Here is a 23,344-nt window from a genome sequence, read left to right on the forward strand (position 1 = left end):
CCAACTACTCGAGAGGCTGAGGCAGAAGAATTGCTTGAACCCAAAAGGCAGAGGTTGCCATGAGCTGAGATCGTGCCACTGCACTTCAGCCTGAGCAAGACTCAGTCTCAAAAAAATAATAATAATAATAAACTATCTTCAAACACTATAAAAATACTTCTTAAAAAGAAAAACATGACTATCAACTATGTATTACAATTTGGTTTCTATATTTAACGTTCAAAGTTTTCCATTTCTGGCTTATTTTTCAACATTCATCATTTATTAAATGATAACTAAGTACAAAGGATTTTCCAGCGCAAGAATAATATAAAACAACAACAAAAATTATTGAGACCAATAACCATGGGAAATAATAAGGACAGAGGCAGATGAAGTGTAACACTTCTGTTCTGCCTTGAATCAAACTATGATATGTTAACTGAGCTCAAAATTTGTGCCTTCAAGTTACCAGAAGTAGCAAGGCTCCATTTCTGTACATTCCCATACTCTTAGGACAGTAAAGTAGTTAAGAATAAGAGCTCTAGACTAAATTACCTGGGTTGGAATCCAGGCTCCGCCACCTGTTGGTTATGAAACCTTGGCAAGAGTTACTTAACTTCTCTAACATTCAGTTTCATCTGTTAAAGATAAGGTGCTCCTGGCTGGGCTCTGTGGCTCACATCTACAATCCCTGTACTCTGAGAGGACAGGGCAGAAGAATTGCTTGAGCCCAGCCTGGACAACATAGGGAGATCCCACCTCTACAAAAAAAAATTTTTTTTTAATTAGCCTGGCATGGTGGTGCGGGCCTGTAGTCCTAGCTAATTGAAAGGCTGAAGCAAGAGTATCACCTGAGCCCAGAAGGTAGGCTGCAGTGAGCCACAACCACACCACAGCACTTCAGCCTGGGCAAGAGAGCAAGACCTCATCTCAAAGAAAAAAAGAAAAGGATAGGAGCTCGGGTTCAAAACTGATTTTGCAATACGGATTTCAACTACACTTTTTACCCATCTCTTACAGCCACTGTTTTATAGCTAGCCAGATCAGTTTTAAAAGCAAGGTATTTGCTCTTAAAATTTTTATTTTAAAATAAAATAAACTTTACGTATATATGACTGACAATTACTTTCTCCTCCATAAGTAACACTACAAAAAGTAAAAGTTCCTAAGCCTTACCCTAAGGAACCTTAAGTCTTCCAATTTCAGGCAATTATCTTATTCTTTCCAATTATATCTTTCCAAATTATAAAGGCCATACAGTGGAGCAACTAAGAACAGGTTCAAAGTACGGCTATGCATCTTGCTGGGTGTGTAAAGCTCTGAAAGCCTCAGTTTCCTCATTTAAAAATTCAATTTGCCTTAGAAGACTGTGATGAAGATTAAATAAGATACAAACAAGTTGCTTAAAATAGAGAATAGAAAAACCATGGAGAAAAACTGTAAAACAAAGAGTTGGTTTTTTGAAAACATGAAATCCACAAACCCTTAGACTACAGAAAAAAAGAGAGGGGTCTCAAATATACAAAATGAGAAATGAAAGTGGAGACATCACAACAGATGCCTCAGAAATAAAAAGAGTTGGCCAGGTGCAGTAGCTCACGACTGTAACCCCAGCACTACGGGAGGCCAAGGTGGATAGATCACTTGAGCCCAGGAGTTCAAGACCAGCTTGGGCAACATGGTGAAACGCTGTCTCTACAAAAAATACAAAAATTAGCTGGGCGTTGTAGCACATATCTGTAGTACCACTCAGGAGGCTGAAGCAGGAGGATCACTTGCGCCCAGGAATTGAGACTGCAGTGAACATACATCGCACCACTACAGTGCAGCTTGGGTAACAGGGTGAGGACCTGTCTCAAAAAAAAAAAAGAAAAGAAAAAAAGAAAGAAAGAAAAGAAATAAGAAGGGTCATGAGAAACCTTTTTTTTTTTGGACAGAGTTCCACTCTGTCACCCAGGCTGGAGAGCAGTGGCACGACCTTGGCTCACTGCAACTTCCGCCTCCCAGGTTCAAGCAATTCTCCTGCCTCAGCCTCCTGAGTAGCTGGGATTACAGATGCACACCACCACGTCTGGCTAATTTTTGTATTTTTGGTAGAGATGGGGTTTCACCATATCGGTCAGGCTGGTCTCGAACTCCTGACCTCATGATCCACCCGCCTTGGCCTCCCAAAGTGCTGGGATTACAGGTATGAGCCACCGCGCCCAGCCCTGAGAAACCATTATGAACAATTACATGCCAACAAATTTGATAACTCAGAGGAAAGGAATACCTAGAAAAGTACAACCTGCCAAGGTTGAATCAGGAAAAAATAGAAAACCTAAATAGACCCGTAACAAACAAAAAGATTGAACCAGTGGTAATTAAAAACCTCTCAACAAAGAAAAGGTCAGGACCAGATAGCTTCACAGCTTAATTCTACCAAACTTTTCAAGAATACCAATACTACTTAAACTCTTCCAAATAATAGAGCTGTAACACATTTGATAAGGCCAGCATCACCTTGATACCTAAGCTAGACAAAAACATTACAAGAAAATAACGCCGGGCGCGGTGGCTCACGCCTGTAATCCCAGCACTTTGGGAGGCCAAGGTGGGTGGATCATGAGGTCAGGAGATCGAGACCATCCTGGCTAACACAGTGAAACTCCGTCTCTACTGAAAATACAAAAAATTAGCTGGGCATGATGGCAGGCACCTGTAGTCCCAGCTACTCGGGAGGCTGAGGCAGGAGAATGGCGTGAACCTGGGAGGTGGAGATTGCAGTGAGCCGAGACCGCGCCACTGCACTCCAGCCTGGGTGACAGAGCGAGACTCCGTCTCAAAAAAAAAAAAAAGAAAAGAAAACTACAGGCCAATATTTCTGATGAACACTGATGATACAAAAATCCTCAATAAAATATTAGCAAGTCATATTCAACAACATATCAAAAAATTACACATCATGATCAAGTGGGATTTATATGGGCATCCAAAGCTGGTTTAACATACACAAATGAATCAATGTGATATATTAAGAGACTGAAAGAAAAATGACACAATCATATCAACTGACAGAAAAAGCATTCAACAAAGTTAAACTTTCTTGATAAAAACTCTTTAACAGTTTAAAAATAGAAGGCAAGTTCCTCAACATAATAAGGCCATCTATGAAAAACCCACAGCTAACAACATAATCAACAGGGAGAAACGGAGAACTTTTCCTCTAAGACCTGATACAAGGCAAAGATGCCCACTCTGACCACTTCCATTCAACAGAGTACTAGAAGTGCTGGAAGAGCTTGTCTAAATCAAGAGCATTTAGACAAGGAAAAGGAAAAAAAAAAGTAAAGTTAACCAAATCAGAAAATTACCTCTATTTGCAGATCACATGATCCCATATATAGAAAACTCCAAAGACCACACGAAAAACTGTTAGATCTAATAAATTAATTTTGTAAAGTTGTAGGATATAAAATCAACATAAAAAATTCACGGCATTTCCATACACAAATAATGACCAAGCTGAAAAAGAAATTAAGAAAACAGCTCCATTTGTGTTAGTATCAACAAACAAAATACTTAGGAATAAATTTAACCAAAAAGTTGAAAGACCTGTACACTGAAAACGAAAACTACTGATGAAAGAAAATGAAGAGGACACAAATAAATGGAAAGAATTCCAAGCTCATGGATCAAAAGAATATTGTTAAAATTACCATACTACCCAAAGCAACATATAGATTCAACGCAATTCCTATCAAAATCCCAATGGCATTCTTCACAAGAGTAGAAAAAGCAATCCTAAAATTCACATGGAAGCACCAGACTCTGAACAGCCAAGGCAATTCTGAGGGAAAAAAAAAAAGTTGGAGGCTTCATGTTTCCTGAGTTAAAATTAAGTTACAAAGCAACCATAATCAAAATTGTTTAGTACTGCCATAAAAACAGACACACAGACCAGTGCAACAGAATAGAGAGCCCAGCAACAAATCCAAACACAGACAGTCAACTAATTTTCAACAAAGGCACCAAGACAACACAATTCTTGAATAAATGGTGCTGGGAAAAATGGATTTCCACATGCAAAATAATGAAACTGAATTCTCATCTTACACCAGACACAAAAACCAACTCAAAATGGATAAAAATCTAAACATAAGACTTGAAGGCATACAATTCCTAGAAGAAAACATAAGGAGAAATCTCCTTGAAGTTGGCCTTGGCAATGACTTCTTACATGACACCAAAACACAGGAAACAAATGTAAAAATAGATGAGACTACATCAAACTAAAAAGTTTCTGCGCAGCAAAGGAAACAACAAAATAAAAAGACAACCTACAGATTGGGAAAAGATTATTGGCAAACCACATATCTGATAAGGGGTTAATATTCAAGATTTATAAAGAAATCATACAACTCAACAGTAAGAAAACATGTAATTTAAAAATGGGCAAAGGAGGTGAACAGACATCTCCCCAAAGGTGACATAAAAAATGGCCAACAGGTATATGAAAAGGTGCTCATCACTCATCATCAGAGAAATGGAAATCAAAACCACGATGAGATACCACCTCACCCCTGTTAGGATAGCTATTATCAAAAAAGTAAAAATAAAAAAATAAGAGATTAAGTGTTGGCAAACGTGTAGAGAAAAGAGAACCCCTGTACACTACTGGTGAGAATGGAGATTAGTGCAGCCACTATGGAAACAGTATGGAGGTTTCTAAAGAAACTAAAAATAGAACTATCGTATGACCCAGTAATTACTCTTCTGGGTATACACAAAACGTTATGAAATCATCACTTTGTAAAGATACCTGCATTCCCATGTTCACTACAGCATTATTCACAACAGCCAACATATGGAAACAACCTAGGTGTCCATCAGTGGACAAATGGTTAAACTTCAGTGTGTGTGTGTGTATATGTGTGTGTGTGTGTGTGTGTGTATACACATATGTATGGAGCTGAAGGACATTAACTGAAATAAGCTATACACAGAAAGAAAAATATTTCACGATCTCAATTATATGTGAAATCTTTTTCAAAAAAAGGTCAAATATACAGAGATAGAGAATAAACTGGTTAGCAGAGTCTGAGCAGGGGAGGACATGGGGAGATGTAGGTCAAAGCATAGGAAGCAGCAAATACCTGGGATAAACATGTCAAAAGATCTAACGTGCAACATGAAGACTATAGTTAATAATAGTGTATTGTACCCAGGCTTTTGTTGAATGTTAAATAGATTACAGTTGCTCTTGGTTGGGGTGGGGGACCAGTAACTATGTGAGATGGAGATGTTAATTTGTTTTACTATAGTAACCATTTTATTATAATATGTATCATATTAACATCATGTTGTATATCTTAAATATATATAGTAACACTTATTTTAAATTAATTGCTTACTATTGTACAATGACATAGTAAGTACTCAAAAATTTTCTTCCTTTACTTCAAGTCTGGAGGGCCTGGGATCAACATCCGGAACCTATTCCCTACAAACTGTAAGGCCCCGGAATAAATCAGTTAAAAATATACATATCTTAACCTCAGATGCTTCACTCATTAAATGGAGCAAATATTGTTACAGAACATTGTGAAAGTTAAATGGAATGAGAGTGCTTGGCACACAATACACATTCAAAGGGTAGTTGAATCTGAGTTCTAAAACTCAGGCCATCATCAACAGCATCCAGAGAAACTCAAAATCTATCATGACCACAAACTTTTTTCTAATTAGCTTCTTCCCCCACCCCAACTCCTATGGTCCACAGCAGCATTTCTTACCTCTTTCCCAGACTTCAGAAAGTACACAGGCTTTCTCAGCTATATGTAAGAAATTAACAACAAAAAAAAAGATGTGTTTTTAATTAGATATAATGTGAAATGCATTTTAAAACAATTTCCTACTCCTAATACTGAAAGCCAACAAGCTATACAACTTACATTGATACCATAACCCATACAGTGCAGGCAGACAATCTCCTCTCTCTGGGTCTTCTTTTCTAAGGACCCAGGAATTGGCCCACCTGCTCCCATTTTGGAAGTCATGACAAATACAACAAACACACCTTTTGTTTCTAACTAAGTTCTCCTTCTCCAATGTAGAGCAGAAATATCATACTAGAACTTCTCCTCTCTATATATTTTTTTTTTCTGAGATGGAGTCTTGCTCTGTTGCCCAGGCTGGAGTGCAAGTGGTACGATCTCGGCTCACTGCAACCTCTGCCTCCCAGGTTCAAGCGATTCTCCTGACTCAGCCTCCCGTGTAGCTGGGATTACACGCATGCACCACCATGCCCAGCTAATTTTTGTATTTTTAGTAGAGACAGGGTTTCACCATGTTGGCCAGGGTGGTCTCGAACTCCTGACCTCAGGGATCCGCCAGCCTCAGCCTCCCTCTCGGAGAGATTACAGACATAAGCCACTGCACCTGGCCCGTCTCCTCTATCCTTTCAAAAAGCACAGCTCTTCTTTAATCTACAATCTGACAGGAAATTACACATACATGCACACACGCACACATTTTTTTCTTTTTAAGACAGTCTCACTCTCTTGCCCAGGCTGGAGTGCAGTGGTGTGATATCGGCTCACTGTAACCTCCACTTCCCGGGTTCAAACGATTCTCCTGCCTCAGCCTCCCTAGTAGCTGGAATTATAGGTGCCTGCCACCATGCCTGGCTAATTTTTGTAATTTTAGCAAATATGGGATTTCACCATGTTGGTCAGGCTAGTCTCGAACTCCTGATCTCAAGTGATCCACCCGTCTCAGCCTTCCAAAGTGCTAGGATTACAGGAGTGAGCCAGCGCACCCAGCCTATATAAACATATTTTTTAACAGCCTCAAAGTCTCTCAGTAAAAGTTATTCCTGATGTTCAACTGAATTTAAATAGAATTATACCTTGTTCTTTAGTAAATCCTCTTGGTTCAAGAAGGGCATAACAAGTATTTGCTACTTACAGAGAAATTTCTTCTATGTCTAAGACTTGTACCCTAGACCAGCCAAACATCTCACAATGCGCACATTTAATCACAGAAGGAAATACCATGCTGATATGTGGAAAGCAATTTATTTTTCAAAACCAAATATAGAAAGTCATATTCTACCACTATTTAAGAATTTGTATTATGGCCAGGTGAGGTGGCGCACACCTGTAATCCCAGCACTGTGGGAGACCAACATGGATGGATTGTTTGAGCTCAGGAATTCAAGACCAGCCTGGGCAATATACCAAAATTTCGTCTCTACAAAAAATAAAAAAATGAGCCAGGCATGGTGGCGCACTCCTGTGGACCCAGCTAATGTGGAGGCTGAGGTGGGAGGATTGCTTGAGCCCATGAAGTTGAGGCTGCAGTGAGCCAAGATCACATCACTGCACTCCAACCCGATCAACAGAGCAAGATTCTGTCTCCAAAAAAAATTGGGAGGAGGGGGAGAGAAGAAGAAGGAAGAAGACGACCACATTCCTTCCTCTAATAATAAAAAAAAAAAAAGTTGCATTATTTAGCAATAGAATTCCTATTGTTTATTAATATTTCTCACCCTCTCTGGGAAAGCTCTAGAATTGACATAGTAATATATCAAACAAACGAACATCATCTTAAAGACCCAAAAAGAGGTCTTGTAAAAATTAGTTTCGGCCAGGCGCAGTGGCTCATGCCTATAATCCCAGCACCTTGGGAGGCCAGGATCATTTGAGGACAGGAGTTTGAGACCAGCCTGGCCAGCACTGTGAAACCCTGCCTCTACTAAAAACACAAAAATTAGCCAGGCATGGTGGTGGACACCTATAATCCCAGCTACTCGGGAGGCTGAAGCATGAGAATCGCTTGAACGCAGGAGGCAGAGATTGCAGTGCGCCAAATCGCGCCACTGCTCTCCAGCCTGGGCAACACAGCGAGACTTAGTCTCAAAAAAAAAAAAAAAAAAAAATTAGTTTCACACCTCCCCCACAACACAATTACACACCTAAGTACATCCATGATGAAAGGACTTTTCATATTTAAATACTGTCTGTTTACTTTATTCTTTTGCAGAATAAGCTACTTGGTGTAAGGAAAGAAACCGAATTGTCAGGTTTCACTGCTACAAATCTCTCTTCAGTCCTTACCCACTCCAAATAAAATAATGGAAGGGGATACCATAGTAGCTTCACAGGCTCAATGTTTCAAAGGTACCGTGCTTACCAACCAGTGCAACCTAGCACCCAAGTCCTTGTTTTCATTCAGTCATCCATCCAAAGATTTCAGAGCTACTCAGCGCTAAGCACACAGCGCAACAGAAATGTCTGTATTTCTATGTCTCTACGTCTCTTTCCTACTATCATTCCTTCACATTAAAAAAATTAAAAAAAAAAAAAAAAAAACAGGGCCAGGCACAGTGGCTCATACCTGTAATCCCTACACTTTGGGAGGCGGGCAGATCACGAGGTCAGGAGATGGACACCATCCTGGCCAACATGGTGAAACCCTGTCTCTACTAAAAATACAAAAACTAGCTGGGCGTGGTGGTGCATGCCTGTAGTCCCAGCTACTGGGGAGGCTGAGGCAGGAGAATCACTTGAATCCAGAAGGCAGAGGGTGCAGTGAGCCAAGATCACGCCACTGCACACCAGCCTGGCAAGAGCAAGACTCCATCTCAAAAAAACAAACAAAAAACAAATTTAACTTAATTTCTTATATCAAAACTTAAATGTTCTAGAAACATCAGCAATTGGTTGGTGACCTGGAAACTAGCATACCACTAGACACCATATCACATGACAAACTGCCTTCAACTAGAATATATACTAAGTGTCACAATACAAAAAGGACTGTGCTCCACACTGCAGGAAATACAAAGATGCATAAAACATTTTTATGTCATGTTGGAACTTATGATCCCCTACGGAGAAACAAGACACGTTAACGAGAATACAAGGAAGAACATTAGAAGGGCCACAGAGAGTGCCGAAGGAGTCATACGCAAGTGAATTTCATGCCTTGTGGTAAGCATGAATAGGAGTTGAGGTGGTATTTGAGACTGAAAGCCAGCCAGGTCTTTGAAACAGCAAGGGGAAATAACATACGACAAAGTGTATTTGCATGGATAAAATTCCACTGGGGCCGACATCTAATTATCTTAACAGCAAAAATTTCAATAGCTATTTTAACAGTTTTACTAAATAAGAGTGGAAAGAATCACTACCCACCCTACAGCAAGCCCCTTTCTGAAAAACATAACAATCTTCAACCTCTTTTAATGTGATATAAAATTTAAAAATAAGCTGAGAACATGATTAACAACAAAGGCACAAATCAATGAAATGTTTTTAAACCACACACATCTTTTCCATTACTTAAGAATAACAAAAATAAGATAATTCCTGGACAAAATTCTAAGCCTGCACTGTCCAATATAGTAACTACTAGCGACATGCGGCTAATGAACACTTGAAATGTGGCTAGTCCAAATTAGTATGTTCTTTGTTGTTGTTGTTGAGAAAAAGTCTCGCTGTGTCACCCAGGCTGGAGTGTAGTGGCACAATCTCAGCTCACTGCAACCTCTGCCTCCCAGGTTCAAGCAATTCTCTGCCTCAGTCTCCCGAGTAGCTGGGATTACAGGTGTCCGCCACCATGCCCAGCTAATTTTCGTATTTTTAGTAGAGATGGGGTTTCACCATCTTGGCCAGGCTGGTCTTGAACTCCTGACCTCATTATCCACCCGCCTCAGCCTCCCAAAGTGCTGGGATTACAGGCATGAGCCACCGCGCCCGAACCCCAAATTAGTATTTTCTTTAAGGGTAAAACACTCACTAGGTTATAAAGATTTACTACCCAAAAAAAGAATGCAAAATATCTCAATAATTTTTATATTGATTACATCTTGATATATTATTAGTTTGGATACACTAGGTTAAATAAAATATATTACTAAAATTAATTTCACTTGTGTCTATTTTTCAAAGTGGTTCACAGAAAATTTAAAATTACATATATAATTCACATTTTTGGCTTATATAATATTTCTTCTGAAAAGCTCTAGTCTAAACAATTACTTAATATTAATATTTTTCAGATTTTTGTACTTGCCTCATATTGGCATGGTAATCACTTGATAAAATGATACAAAGTAAACTTCGAGCATCTATTTCTCAGTATCTAGATACTGCAAGGGTGAGGATATCTGCCCAAAAGGTGTATAGCTTCTTAACTGACCTTTTGGAACAAATATGGAAAAAAACAATGAACAACTTTTCCAGGTATATTTATCAAACAGTTATCAGATGAGAACTATTCAATGATACAAAGACATGGGACCCAGGAAACTGGAGAGCCAACCCTGAAGAGCAATGAAAGAAGTCAGAGGATGACAGCTGTACAACGGGGCCTGGAGAACAACCAGGTCAGATCCCAGCAGTACGACGAGGGCTCCAGGAAAAGAAAGGGAGCAAGAGGCAGGTAGAAATTCAGAGAATGTCTGATAAATGGGTACATTTGGGGGGAAGAATTGAGATTATAATTATTACCATCAGTACAAAAAAAAAAAAGAAAGAAAGAAAATGGCAACAATGAAGTCTAAAAAGATTAAAAGCAAAGGAAAAAATGTGACTGCCACTTTGAAACAGCTTAATAGCTCCTTAACACGTTAAACAGAGAGTTACCATTATCACCCAGCCATTCCACTACTTAGGTACATACATATGTCCACACAAAAACTTGCACACAAATGTTCACAGCAGCACATTCATACTAGTCAAAAAGCAGAAACAATCCAAATGTCCATCAACTAATAAACAAATTGTGGGATTTCCATACAATGAAATGTTATTCAGCAATAAAAAGGAATGAAGTACTAATACATGCTATAACATGGGAGAACTGTGAAGACATTATGCTAAGCAAAAGTCATAAATGGCCACGTATTACATAAATCCATTTATATGAAATGTCCAGAACAGGCAAATCTATAAAGACAGAGAGTAGACCAGTGGTTGCCTAGAGCTGTGGGGAAGGGGAACACAGGGAATGACTGCTCATGGGTATAAGCTTTATTTCTGAAATGATAAAAGTGCTCTAAAATTAGATGGTTGGGATGGTCACACAAGTCTGTGAACACCTGTGAACTGAAAAAATGAATGTTATGGTATGTGAATTATATCTCAATAAAACTATTCTCATAAGGAAACATGATCACTGTGTACTACTTGTTTCTACATAGAATACTGTTCCATGTCTACATACTGAGAATTTGCATAATAATTTAAATAAATAATAGTTTTTAAATAGTGGTATAATTATATCAGTATGAAAGCAAAAGGGAGATGGGTATGATAATAAATGATGTCTACCACTATAAGACAAAAAAATATAAAATTAATTTTAAGAAACAGATAAAAAGTATATAATTAAAAATACGATAAAAACTACTAGAGGAAACAGCTGTCATAGCCAATGTTGCTTCTAAGAAGTAGGACTGGAAGACAGAAGATTACTTTCCATCATAAGCCCTTCTGCACTATTTGATTTCTTTAAATCATATAAATATATTCCTTTATAAAAGTAATTTTTATTGAACAACTAAGGGGTGCTTGATTTAGGAGCAGAATGAAACCATACGCTCTTAAAGAGGTAAAAGGCACAGGCTTCATTGACATTGACGCACTCTGCGCCTCTGATCTCTCAAGAGAACAGGTTTTCTCATCTGAGATGTTAGAAAAATAGAAAGTTAAAAAATTATCCTTTGTCTTTTTCTTTACCATGAAATAAATGCCTATTTTAAATGTGCTATTAATTGTTCATTGGTTAGGACTATTAACATTTTACCTCTAATTGCCACGAGAGGAGCTCTGTCATCGTTGCACTTATTCTCCAACTAACTTACATTCAGAGACATAAATATTTACTAACTTAATAGGTTGAAAAATAGCAATTTTCTAGAGTTAGTGATTTAAATTTGTTTTAATTCTAACACTTCTGCTAAAGCTATTGTTAATTTATGTATGTATACACAAAATGGAAGTCTACTATAGAAATCAGTAATCTGTAAAGATTCAGAATACCTATGAAAGGACACATAAGAAATTGTAATGCCAGTGGTCTCCAGGAAAGAGAACCGGTTGCTGCAGAGCAAGAGAGAAGAAAGACTTCACTGAATATCTTTAAAATGTTGAACCATGTGAGTAAATCACATTTTTTAAAATTTAAAGCAAAATAGGTAAATAAAACACGCAATTATCCGGCACACTGCACTCAATAATTACTGCCATTATTGCCATATATTACGCAAATATGATATACAGTACATTGCTCTTCCATACACATGTAATTATATCTTATTATTAAAACTCCACCAACTCAAAGTTTCCCCCTTTCTTTCATAATTTAAGTAATGTGTAGAATGTGAAAACCCTGCAATTCCACTAGGGCAAATGTCCCTGCAAATACTATCAGTCTGATGTCAGACATAATACCAGTACCTCTAACTCTTCAGGTGCTCACACCACATACTCAAAATCTAGCATCAGAAATTTACTTGACTCAACTCAACAACTTCAACACAAGTCATGAAGAAAGTGTTAATCAATTAAAAAGTATTAACTGATTTTGCTGCACTCTGTCGAGGCCGAGGTCGGCAGACTGCCTGAGGTCAGGAGTTTGGGACTAGTCTGGCCAACATGGTGAAACCCCGTCTCTACTACAAATACTAAAACAATTAGCGGGGCATGGTGGCATATGCCTGTAATCCCAGTTAATCGGGAGGCTGAGGCAGGGGAATTGCTTGAACCAGGGAGGTGGAGGTTGCAGTGAGCCAAGATTGTGCCACTGCACTCCAGCCTGGGCAACAGAGTGATATTCCGTCTCAAAAAATAAAATAAAATAAAATAAAGTTAAAAAAAAAAAAGTAAAATTAGTTAATTTTATAAAGTAACAGGAAGTAGACAGCGTTGCATTTAAAGACGATACCTATCCTTCGAAAAAAATCTAAAACACCCAACCTTTCTAGTTATATTAGCCAATTAAGCCCCTAAAAATTTCTCAGACCTCCAAAAGAAAAACTACTTTGCCACTATTACCCTTCTTCTTCAGCCCAACAATTAAGATGGCCAGCTTTTCAATTCTCATAGGCCATAAATGTATCTAGTAAAGTTCCTCTCTAAACAGCTATTTATAATTCATAAGAAAGCTTAAATGACTCCATGCAGTGCCTTCTAAGCAGTCCACAAACAAAAGGTACAAGCCAGCCAAAATCCAAGCAGCAATTCCATATATACCAAGGAAGGGGGAAAAAAAAAAACAGAAACAGTAAGACAACAAATCTTTTTTTTTTTTTTTTTTTTTTTTTTGAGACGGAGTCTCACTCTGTTGCCCAGGCTGGAGTGCAGTGGCCGGATCTCAGCTCACTGCAAGCTCCGCCTCCCGGGTTTACGCCATTCTCCTGCCTCAGCCTCCCGAGTAGCTGGGACTACAGGCGCCCGCCACCTCGCCCGGCTAAGTTTTTGTATTTTTCAGTAGAGACGGGGTTTCACCGTGTCAGCCAGGATGGTCTCGATCTCCTGACCTCGTGATCCGCCCGTCTCGGCCTCCCAAAGTGCTGGGATTACAGGCTTGAGCCACCGCGCCCGGCCAAGACAACAAATCTTAAATCAGATAAAACTCTGCTGCTGAGTTAATAAATGTAGATGGACAATGGAAGAAAGAGTTGGAAACAATACCCTGGGCTAGCACACTGAAGACTTTAGTACCTTTATCCATATTGCTGAAATTCAGCTAGAAGATGGTGAATCAGACAGAGATGACCCAGTTCTCTTCATCACTTCAGTGATCAACAAATTACAGATGTTTTATGTAGCTTATGCAGAAGCCCAGGCCTCCAGAAGAGATTTTTCTACCTCCTGCCTCTTTAAAACAGAATTAATATTCTCGGATGGGTGCAGTGGCTCATGACTGTAATCCCAGCACTTTGGGAGGCTAAGGCAGAACTGCTTGATTCCAGGAGTTCAAGACCAGCCTGGGCAAGATGGCAAAACCCCGTCTACAAAAACCACAAAAATTAGCCAGGCATGTTGGCGCGTGCCTATGGTCCCAGCTACCCCAGAGATTGAGGTTAAAAGATCACCAAGCCCAGGAGGCAGAGGCTGCAGTGAGCCAAGACTGCACCACTGCACTCCAGGCTAGGCATAGGCAACACAGCGAGACCCTGTCTCCAAAAAAAAAAAAAAAAAAAAATTTCTCTGGGTGAACGTTTTGAACAATTATCAGAGTGATTTACCCTGGATCTGTATGAACTTACATACACTACATACACTAAGTAATCCCAATATGCTTGTTTCCCCAAATCATCCATTCCTTTCAGTAGCATAATGCTTAATCAATATCTATCCATTTCCCTCTGATTTGTGATTTCAAAAAAACCAGACGACTCAATGAATTACAACTATGTGTTAAATAATAACAAAGAACCATTAATAAAAGCCTGAAGACTAACCTATGAGCAAAGTTTATACCCCATTTGCCTGCAGATATTAGCTGCTCAGGAGAGCTTCTGGTTTACTGTCAACTACCAGCCAATTCCAGTAAGGTGAGATTCCAAATAACCCAATTCCACATTGATGTATAGCTGTTACTCTTTGGGGAAACTAAATTAGAAACACAATTTAGTTCGGCCACGTGTGGTGGCTCACGCCTGCAATCCCACTACTTTGGGAGGCCAAGATGGGAAGATCACAAGGTCAGGAGTTTGAGACCAGCCTGACCAACATAGTGAAACCCGTCTCTACTAAAAATACAAAAAATTAGCCAGGTGTGGTGGCAGGCACCTGTAATCCCCACTACTTAGGAGTCTGAGGCAGGAAAACTGCTTGAACCTGGGAGGCAGAGGTTGCAGTGAGCCCAGATGGCACCATGGCACTCCAGCCCGGGCAACAGTGTGAGACTCCATCTCAAAAAAAAAACAAAAGAAAAAACAAGAAATGTGAACTTTTTATTACTAAATTGATTTGAAATAAGAATCAAGAAATTAACCTCAGATCACGTTATTAAGGGAACACATTAAGGACTTGGCTTTGTGCTGTTGTTAACTAACCATGGTACTCTGAAAATAAAAAGTTGGTTTGACAAAACTAGTTTCAAGACAAATACATCATTACTTCAAGTGATCAAACCAAAAATGCTAGGAAAACTATTCAATACAAAAAATGTAAGATTTAATCACGTACAAAATTGGAACCTGCACATTGTTTGGAAGTCAACCTGTCTTCCCAAAATATAAGCAAAAATGGGAAGGGGAATTATAAACTAAGAACCCAAATTGACTAAATTGTGTTTTTTTGTATTTTTTTGAGACAGAGTCTCGCTCTGTCGCCCAGGCTGGAGTGCAGTGGCACGATCTCGGCTCACTGCAACCTCCACCTCATGGGTTCAAGCAATTCTCCTGCCTCAGCCTCCTGAGTAGCTAGGACTATAGGCGCAAGTCACCACGCCCCCCCGCCTAATTTTTGTATTTGTAGTAGAGATAGGGTTTCACCATGTTGGCCAGGATGGTCTCGATCTCCTGACCTCGTGATCCACCCGCCTCGGCCTCCCAAAGTGCTGGGATGACAGGCGTGAGCCACCATGCCCAGCCAAACTAAACTGTGTTTCTAAATCTTATACCACATCAAATGCATTACAGTCACAAGTATATTAGAATAATTTACTAAAAATGTCCATTATGTACTGAGTATTAGCTCATTAAAAAAACTAGAAAACTCAATAATGCAAAATGGAATAAATATTTCTTTTTTATATAAATTTAAAGGTAGAAAACTTCAGGGAAAAACTGTTATTTAACTCTACCCTCAGTTTTTCCTTGCTGTTCTATTCACACAGGTTTTTATATAAATATACATTTATACATTACACTCAACAAATTTCAAAAGCAATTTGATTTGTATAACCAAGGATGATTTGTATAACTTAAGATAAAAAGCCAAGAGTGCAACCTCCGCTTTAATGAAAATGCTCTTCTTCTGAACAATGAAAATGCTTTTATTCTTGAAACTGGGCAAAACTCCCCTTCCACCACCACCTCCCCCCCAAAAAAAATCAGCTAGAAAATGATGATAAACATTCCAACAAATTAATTTACTTATCATGGTGATTATGTTCTTAGTAGAACAATATCTGGGGAACCCGGTTGGTCCTGTTAGTACCAACACACACTCTTGTCTCACCCACGCAAGCATTCTGCCCCTCCATTCTCCATTATAGGGTGGAGCAACACAAGAGGCACCACAATCTCACATCCTGTCCTCTCCATCCCTGTCTCAACCTCATGGGTCTTATTTAAAAGTACAGAACTGTGACAATAGGGTCAACATATGCACGTTTCACAGCCTTCTCTATGCATAAAGTGCACACACAAATAGGGCTCTCCCACTCTTTAGACTCTGCTGCTGGAACAAAATCTCTGACTTTCCCAGCCTTGCTGTTTCTCCAAAGTATTATCTCACACCTGCAACTCAATTCTAATACAAGGGATAGACAGTAAAGGGTGCAAGTACTGATTTTCAGCTGAACTTTGCCAGTGAAATGAGAAGATGTCACCTCATTTTCTAAATGTAGTTCCTGATCAGCCATAAGGTGATTTGTGAATCTCTGGGATCCCTTGAAGTTTTTCCTTTTGCCTGTGACTTATTGTCACTTCACAATTAGCATTCTACAGGTGCATGCAACAAGAAAGCATACAATTCTTAAATATCTTAAATGTTTTAACAACTCTGGGGAAGTTGGGTTGGGAAATGACTGAAAATAGGGTTCTGGTTTTCAGTCTCACACATGAACTCTTTTCCACATTAACACAAGATTATCAGGAAATGGGCTAAACTCTAACCACCTAATTTTTAGATGTCGTAAAGAGATTAAACTTCCCAGGGGAATATGGAAACTCTAAGTTGCTACCTATTCTTTGGCTTTAATCACCATATGACCTAATACTGCAGAATAATATGCAGCTACTATTATTCTCTCTTTGCTAATAGAAATTTTGATCTAAAAACGTTTTACATGAAGAAACAACTTAAGTGATACAGACTTATTTTCATCTTTCTAAATCTTATATTTAAGCATTAAACCTAAACAACTAGTTAAATTTTCTCCAACTGTATACCAAAAGGAGTTATTACTAATATTTTAGCCAAAAGTGCCACAGTCCCTTACTTTCCCTATTGAGTAAAATATCATGCGATTCTAAAGAAAAACTTTATAAACATTTATTTAATTACACGTAAACTTGGAAGTGAACAAAAATGAAACATTGGTTTCACTATAGCAAGTAAAAAGTAGTATCTCAAATATACTGATTTAAATTTGGGGTTAATGCCTAAACTCAACAAAAAGGGCAAAAACTACTTGTTATAAAATCAACTTTTAATTTATTCTGGAGTCTTCACAAAGTGAAGAATCTCAATACTTTATTCCTAAATAAATCTTGCATGTAAAATAATAATCATTATTTATAAAAAACAAGTTTTAAGCATATATCAAAGATTAATGGCTACATAAAATATTTAAAATATTTCTGTCACAGTTTAGTCCAAAAAGTGTTTTCATTGTTTTGAAATAAACTATCATGAAACTATTATAACTAGGTTTCAAGTGTGAGGCTTTTGAAGCTGTATTTAAAAAAAAAAAAAAAAAAATTGGAATTTGATGAAAAGCATTTAAATAAAAGCCCTTAGTTTACTGCTCCCAAATATAAATCCAACATTTTTAGGTGTAGAAAAATAAGAAACTGTGCAATTAATAGACTAGGAAGTCAAATATCATTGCCAGTAACTAACTGCTGTCTGAATGTCAAGGGAACTTATTGTATATTAAAGTTTAAGAAAGTGAACTCACCTACCCTCTCACCTCAGCACTTTCTCAATTTTCCCATTACAATTAACAATATAACTCAGCAGTGAAGTCTTCCAGGCCAGTAACATCAGAATTTATTTTTAACTCTTGACTCCTTCACAAATATTCCACTTCAGTCCAGTATGAAGTTCTGCCAGTTCTTCATTCACACTGTCTCTCAAACCTGTTCCTTTCACCCCATTTTCACATTTTACTTTAGTCCCTCATGATTCACAACATACCCTACTAGCTCCCTAAAAAGGCTCTAGCATCTCTCTACTATAATTCATTAATTCAACTGCAAAAATCATCTTACATCTTGTTCAGCAGCCAACAGTAAATCCAGATCTCTTTTGAATCTCAATCAAACTTTTACAGAATCCCTCTGCCCTCCATCAGCTAACTTTCTTTTATTTCTCAAATTCCATTTGTTCTTATGTTCTTACGTAGGCCCCTTTAACTCAGATTTGCCAACTTGATTATTGCCTCTCATGCAAAACTCATCATCTTTGTGCCTTGGTACACTCCTTCCACCTAGACTTTTCATGCTTTTCTACCAGTTCAAGTTACCACCTCCTTTAGTATCAGTCTTAATACACCTTGTCCGCAGGAAGTCTTTCCTCTCCCACCCATCAGTCTCACCCTTTTACTCTTTGCCCCTCTGAACAAATGATTCAATTTGTATTTTACAATCTAGCAGTCATCATGCTATTAATTTTTTTCCCATAGCCTCCCTCTACAACCAAATAAGCTTTTGAGAGCAAGGACTACAATTTCTTATGTTTCTGTTTTCAACAGGGGTTCCTTAGAATGCTAGCATCCTAACAAATGCTTAAAGACTCCCCTTTCTTTTAAATGTTTTTAAAGTCAAAGCTGTCAAAAACACATAATTAACACTAAACTCCAACTTTTTAAATTCTAAATTGACCTATACGGTAATCGGAAAATAAACATTTTCATCTATATATTTTACAAGAGTTACTCCATCCTTAGTATCTGCATTATCAAGAATTCAAAAGTCATTTCAAAGAAAATCCTGGAAAGAAAATGAAAAGTCCCAAAATGTAGCATTATAATCTAGCATTATAGATCTCTGAAATAAAGCTAATAAATCAATTAGCTGAAATTGATTGACTGGTTTTCAACCTATATTACCAAGATGTAAAACATACAAACACTCCAGTACCACAAGAGGCTCTTAAGTAGTTATTATAAGATTTGTATCATCATAGCTGAAAATTACCCCGGAATTTTAAAGTATTTTTCAAATGACTCCATGAAGCGCTTAGAAAGCACGACCCTTCCCTGAAAGATGCATAATCAGCTGTCCTCTTTTCCTACCCCGGCATTCTCTACTTGCAAACCACCGGGAAAAAAAAAATTAACTTTGAAAAATAATCTCCCATTCAGCTATTACCTAGACTACCCTGTTTCAGGCTAGTTCCCAAAGCCAACACGAACTGAAATCTTGAGTTCAACTAAAAGTGATCATTTTATGTTGCCTAAGAATATAATCAATTTCACATAACATACATGTTTTTTGTGTGTGTCAGTTCTTAAAATCTCAGTTCTTTAGTTCTCTCCGTTCTTCTAGGCAACACAGTAATTTCTTTGCCCTCATGATGACCCTCTTTCCCACAATAAGGAAACAACATAGATATTTTTGTTAAATTCTGAAAGTATGTTTAAACAAGCTGTCATTAAACACCACATGAACTTCTCCATAAATAGAGATACACTGGAACATTAGATACTTAGTATATACTAAACACTTCAAAAGCATACTTCTCAGCACAAACCCAGGACAAGAGTAGTCTATCCACAACCCTGAACACAGTCCAAATATCCCTATTATTTCCAGGACCACAACCATCTGCAAAAGCCAAAATGGAAAGGACTAAATCCACATTCTTCTAACTAAATCCACAGTTATCTAAATGTGATGGAAACTAACGCAAGAGTATTTTAAATCGTCCTTTTTAAGGAACCCCCCAGAACATTTAACAGGAGTGCAACAGTACTCCAAAATTGAACTTAAATGTAATGAGCCAGTGACAACATTTAACTTACTATTTGGCACTATGACAAAACAAATCTCAATCAAAACCTGGACCTATTAATACTTCCATGTTACCTTTTGATTAAATATAAATTATACGGTGGCAGGCTGGTAATGTCAAAACAGGAAGGTTAAGAGAGAACATATCAAACCACTAATCCAATTGAACACAAATGCATACAGAGATGCTACTGCTGCTGGGTATTTATTGGCTCCCACTAGTCCCTTCTAAAGAGAGAAATCAATGACAGCCTCCAAATGTGAATGGTTACTGAGCAAGTTCATCCACAGATTAAGAACAAATACTATGTGTAGTCATACAGACAAGAAAAAAATGTTGGGAGGGTGGGACGTTTAATGTCTCTATTAAACTATGATAAATCCTGAGACCTAAAATACCCTCTCATTCCAAAAGACATACATTCTGCAAATGTGCACAATGGTTTATTAATCAAATCTTGTCCTCTTTATTCTAAAGGATGGGCAAGTAAACACGGTCATCATTAACGTGGAAACACTCAAGCACTTGATGAAACTGACTACCAACAGCAAGAAAAGTATAAGAAAGCAGTTTCAAATCGAATCATCCAAATAAAAATCATATTATCTCAATTCAAGGTTAATGAGACCGGGGGAGGGGGTATGGGAGGAGTAAAGAGGGAGCTGCTTCATCCTTGACTGAAGATAGGTTTTGCCCTTTTCCATTGCCTGTTTGTTATATTAGGAAGTCTAATATTTTCAGATCCTGGTATTCCGAGATTTCTTATTTTAAGGGCGAGGTGGAAAAGGGGCGTAAAATAAAATCAATACTCACTGCTAACTTTCATGCTGCCAAAAGCTGAAGGCTGCTGCACCGGCTTGCAGCTCTCCGCAAAGGAGGTGGTTCTGGGCCGCCCTGACATGATCACTCTCTTCGCGAATCACCTTTTCCTTCCTTCCTCCTTTTCTTCCTTTTGTCTTTATGTTGGGGTGTTAGGTTAATGATAAATGCAGCATTAAGTTCTCCCACAGAAGAAAAAGAAAAAGACTTCGTCCTCTTGGCTTTTCACTCCTTTTGTATACTATAAAAAACAAAACAAGCGATGTATTTCTCCTTCAAGACAGATCGGCACGGATATTTAACATATAGATGATTTAGGGCTGGGGAAAAAATACAATTCCTTCCCCTCCCTTTCCTGGGAGGAGAGAAAAGAGGGGGCAAATCCTAAAAAAATATGTATCACGTGAAACGGGGGCAAATACTTGATTGAAAATGAGTACTTCGAATATTATATTTTCCTCGGGGATTTTTTTTTCCGAGTCAATGAAGAAGGGAAGCGGCGGAAGGATCACGAGTCTCACGCTTGAAGAGAAAGGGGGATGGGTAGGAGGGAGGGAGAGGGAGGGAGGGGGTGGCTCGGAGATGCGACGGGAAACGCTGCAGCTCCGGCAGCCGTGGGATCCGGCGGGCTGACGGCGGGGGCCCGGCGAACTGGAGGGCGGCGGAGTCGCGAGTCAGTCAGAGGCGGGCGGTGGCGGCGGCTCCTCTCCTCATTGCGCCAGGAGCAGCTGCAGGCGGCGGCTGGATCCAGCGGCCATGGCGGCGGCGGTGGCGGAGGCAGCTCCCTTCAGACCCCAGGCAGCGGCTCCTCGACTGCTCCCCATACGCCGGGGACATGGGAACCCGGCAACCGCTTCCGTCCCTCGGGGCCCCCTCCCCCGTCCGCGGCAACAGCTCGGCCGCCCTCCCGCCCCTCGCCTCTGTTCAGTGCCCGCTCAGGAAGTGTCCGCGCTTTGCCCCCAGCCCAGAACCCTGTCAGCGGCTGCGGGGCCGGCTCCTCCTCGCTTCCTTCCTTCCTTTGTCACTCGGCCCGGGCGGCGGCGGCAGCGGCGGCACAAGCCCGCATTCGCCCGGGTCAGGGGCTGCTCTGTGTGAGGAGCGCTGTCTGCGCAGCCGCCTTGCACTTCCCCACTTCCCCTCCCCCTTCCTACTCTTCCTCCACCTCCTTCCTCCCCCACCCAGCCTTACACCGCCCAGCGCCCCGCCGCCCGCGTAACAGGCGTCTGGGAATCGCCGCCCGAGCCCCACTCTCGCCCGCTTCGGCTGGGAGCCGAAGCCCGAACAGAGCCAATCACGGACGTCGTTTGTTTGCGGCTCCTCCCGGAAAAAGCCGATCGGCCTGAGACACCAATTAGAAAGTGACGCTGGAAAGCCACGCCCAAAGAGCGGAAAAAGCCGAAGGCAGCCGAACGGAAAGGGTGCATTCGCCTTGTTCGGTGGCTGGCTGGAGGAGACATTCGACAATGGCAACAGTGGCCAATCAGAGTCGCCGGCCCTCACGAAAAAGCTTGAAGAGTTGAAGACGGTGAAACCCAGAGACCCTGGTGAAACTGCACGGTTGGGCGCCGCCGCCGCTTTGTAATTGGCTGGAAAACTCCGCTGGGAGCGTACCTCCCTCGGTGATTGGTGAAGGGAAGGGGGCTTCCGAGGACAGTTTGGCCAGTCAGGACTTCCCCTCCCTCTCCAAGGTGGGGAGAAGAAAGCGAAGGGAGGGCGTCTATAAAGCGCCGTCTCATTGGCCGGAAGCTTAGGCGCTGGAGTTGGGGCAAAAGGGAGAGGGTGGAGCTCGAAACTCGCGGCGGTGGCCAATCGGCTCTCACTGCCGTCCAATCGCAAGACCTAGCTGCGGTGTGATTGGCCTTCGGCCTCCGTCCCAGGACCTGGGAGATGCCCGACTACGGTCGTGGCTGACGACCCGACGGCTCGCCTGCGGCCTCCAACTACGGTGGAAACCGCACATAGGGACCGCCTGCCCTAGGCGCAGCAAATCGGAAAGTGCTGCGGTCGGCGGCGCTGGGTTCTAAGCGCTCAAGCGAGCAGAGGGGTCGAGGGGTTCGCCCCATCCACAGGAGGCTCTCGGCGGGGCGCAGCCAATTCTGCGCGCCTAAGGCTCCCCTCTGCCCTGGATCGCGTGTGCCGGGTGTCGGCCTCTTCCCCGAAAGGGCCTGACGGACAAAGGGGGCCTTCCCAGCCGGCAGCAAGCTCTCAGACGCTAAAATGGGAACAAAGCTTCTTTGGGTGGCCGCGCCCCGCCCAGCCTCTGGGGCCATTGATAGAGAGGCCCGCTGCGCTTGGTGTGCGCGGCCCGGCCGGGCCTCTGGAAACGCCCATGAGAAATGAGCTCATGCTGGATGCGCGCGCTCCTTGGGCGCAACTGCCCAGCGCAAAACGGGCCCCGAAAGCAGGTGAGGGGAAATGCCGTCAGGCCGGATATCCTGAAGCCTCCGAGGAAATGGGGGGTTAGAGGAGCCCGTGGTAGCTTTGGATCTTTTGGAATTAGGGTGATCTATAAAAGTGCAGCTTGAGTAGATTTCATATGTAAGACCAGCGTCCATTGTTCTACGATAGAACCAGTTCCTTTGGTCTGCTTTAGAACAGTGAGGTATGGCTACGTCAAGATAGAGAAAGTAGAACAGACA

General features: G+C 40.6%; 1 protein-coding gene across 3 annotated transcripts in view; it reads right to left on the reverse strand.

Annotated features, from left to right (window-relative positions):
* GSK3B (glycogen synthase kinase 3 beta) overlaps positions 1–21,768 on the reverse strand; it is a 260,978-nt gene extending 239,210 nt beyond the window's left edge. For all 3 annotated transcript variants that reach the window (XM_025375802.1, XM_025375801.1, XM_025375800.1), the window contains exon 1: positions 20,700–21,768. In XM_025375802.1, the coding sequence (XP_025231587.1) occupies positions 20,700–20,787 (88 nt within the window). In that variant the 5' untranslated portion in view covers positions 20,788–21,768. The remainder of the gene's footprint in view (positions 1–20,699) is intronic.
* Between the last annotated feature and the right edge of the window lie 1,576 nt (positions 21,769–23,344).

Source organism: Theropithecus gelada, chromosome 2 (genome assembly GCF_003255815.1).
Source record: "Theropithecus gelada isolate Dixy chromosome 2, Tgel_1.0, whole genome shotgun sequence".
NCBI classification, from domain to species: domain Eukaryota; kingdom Metazoa; phylum Chordata; class Mammalia; order Primates; family Cercopithecidae; genus Theropithecus; species Theropithecus gelada.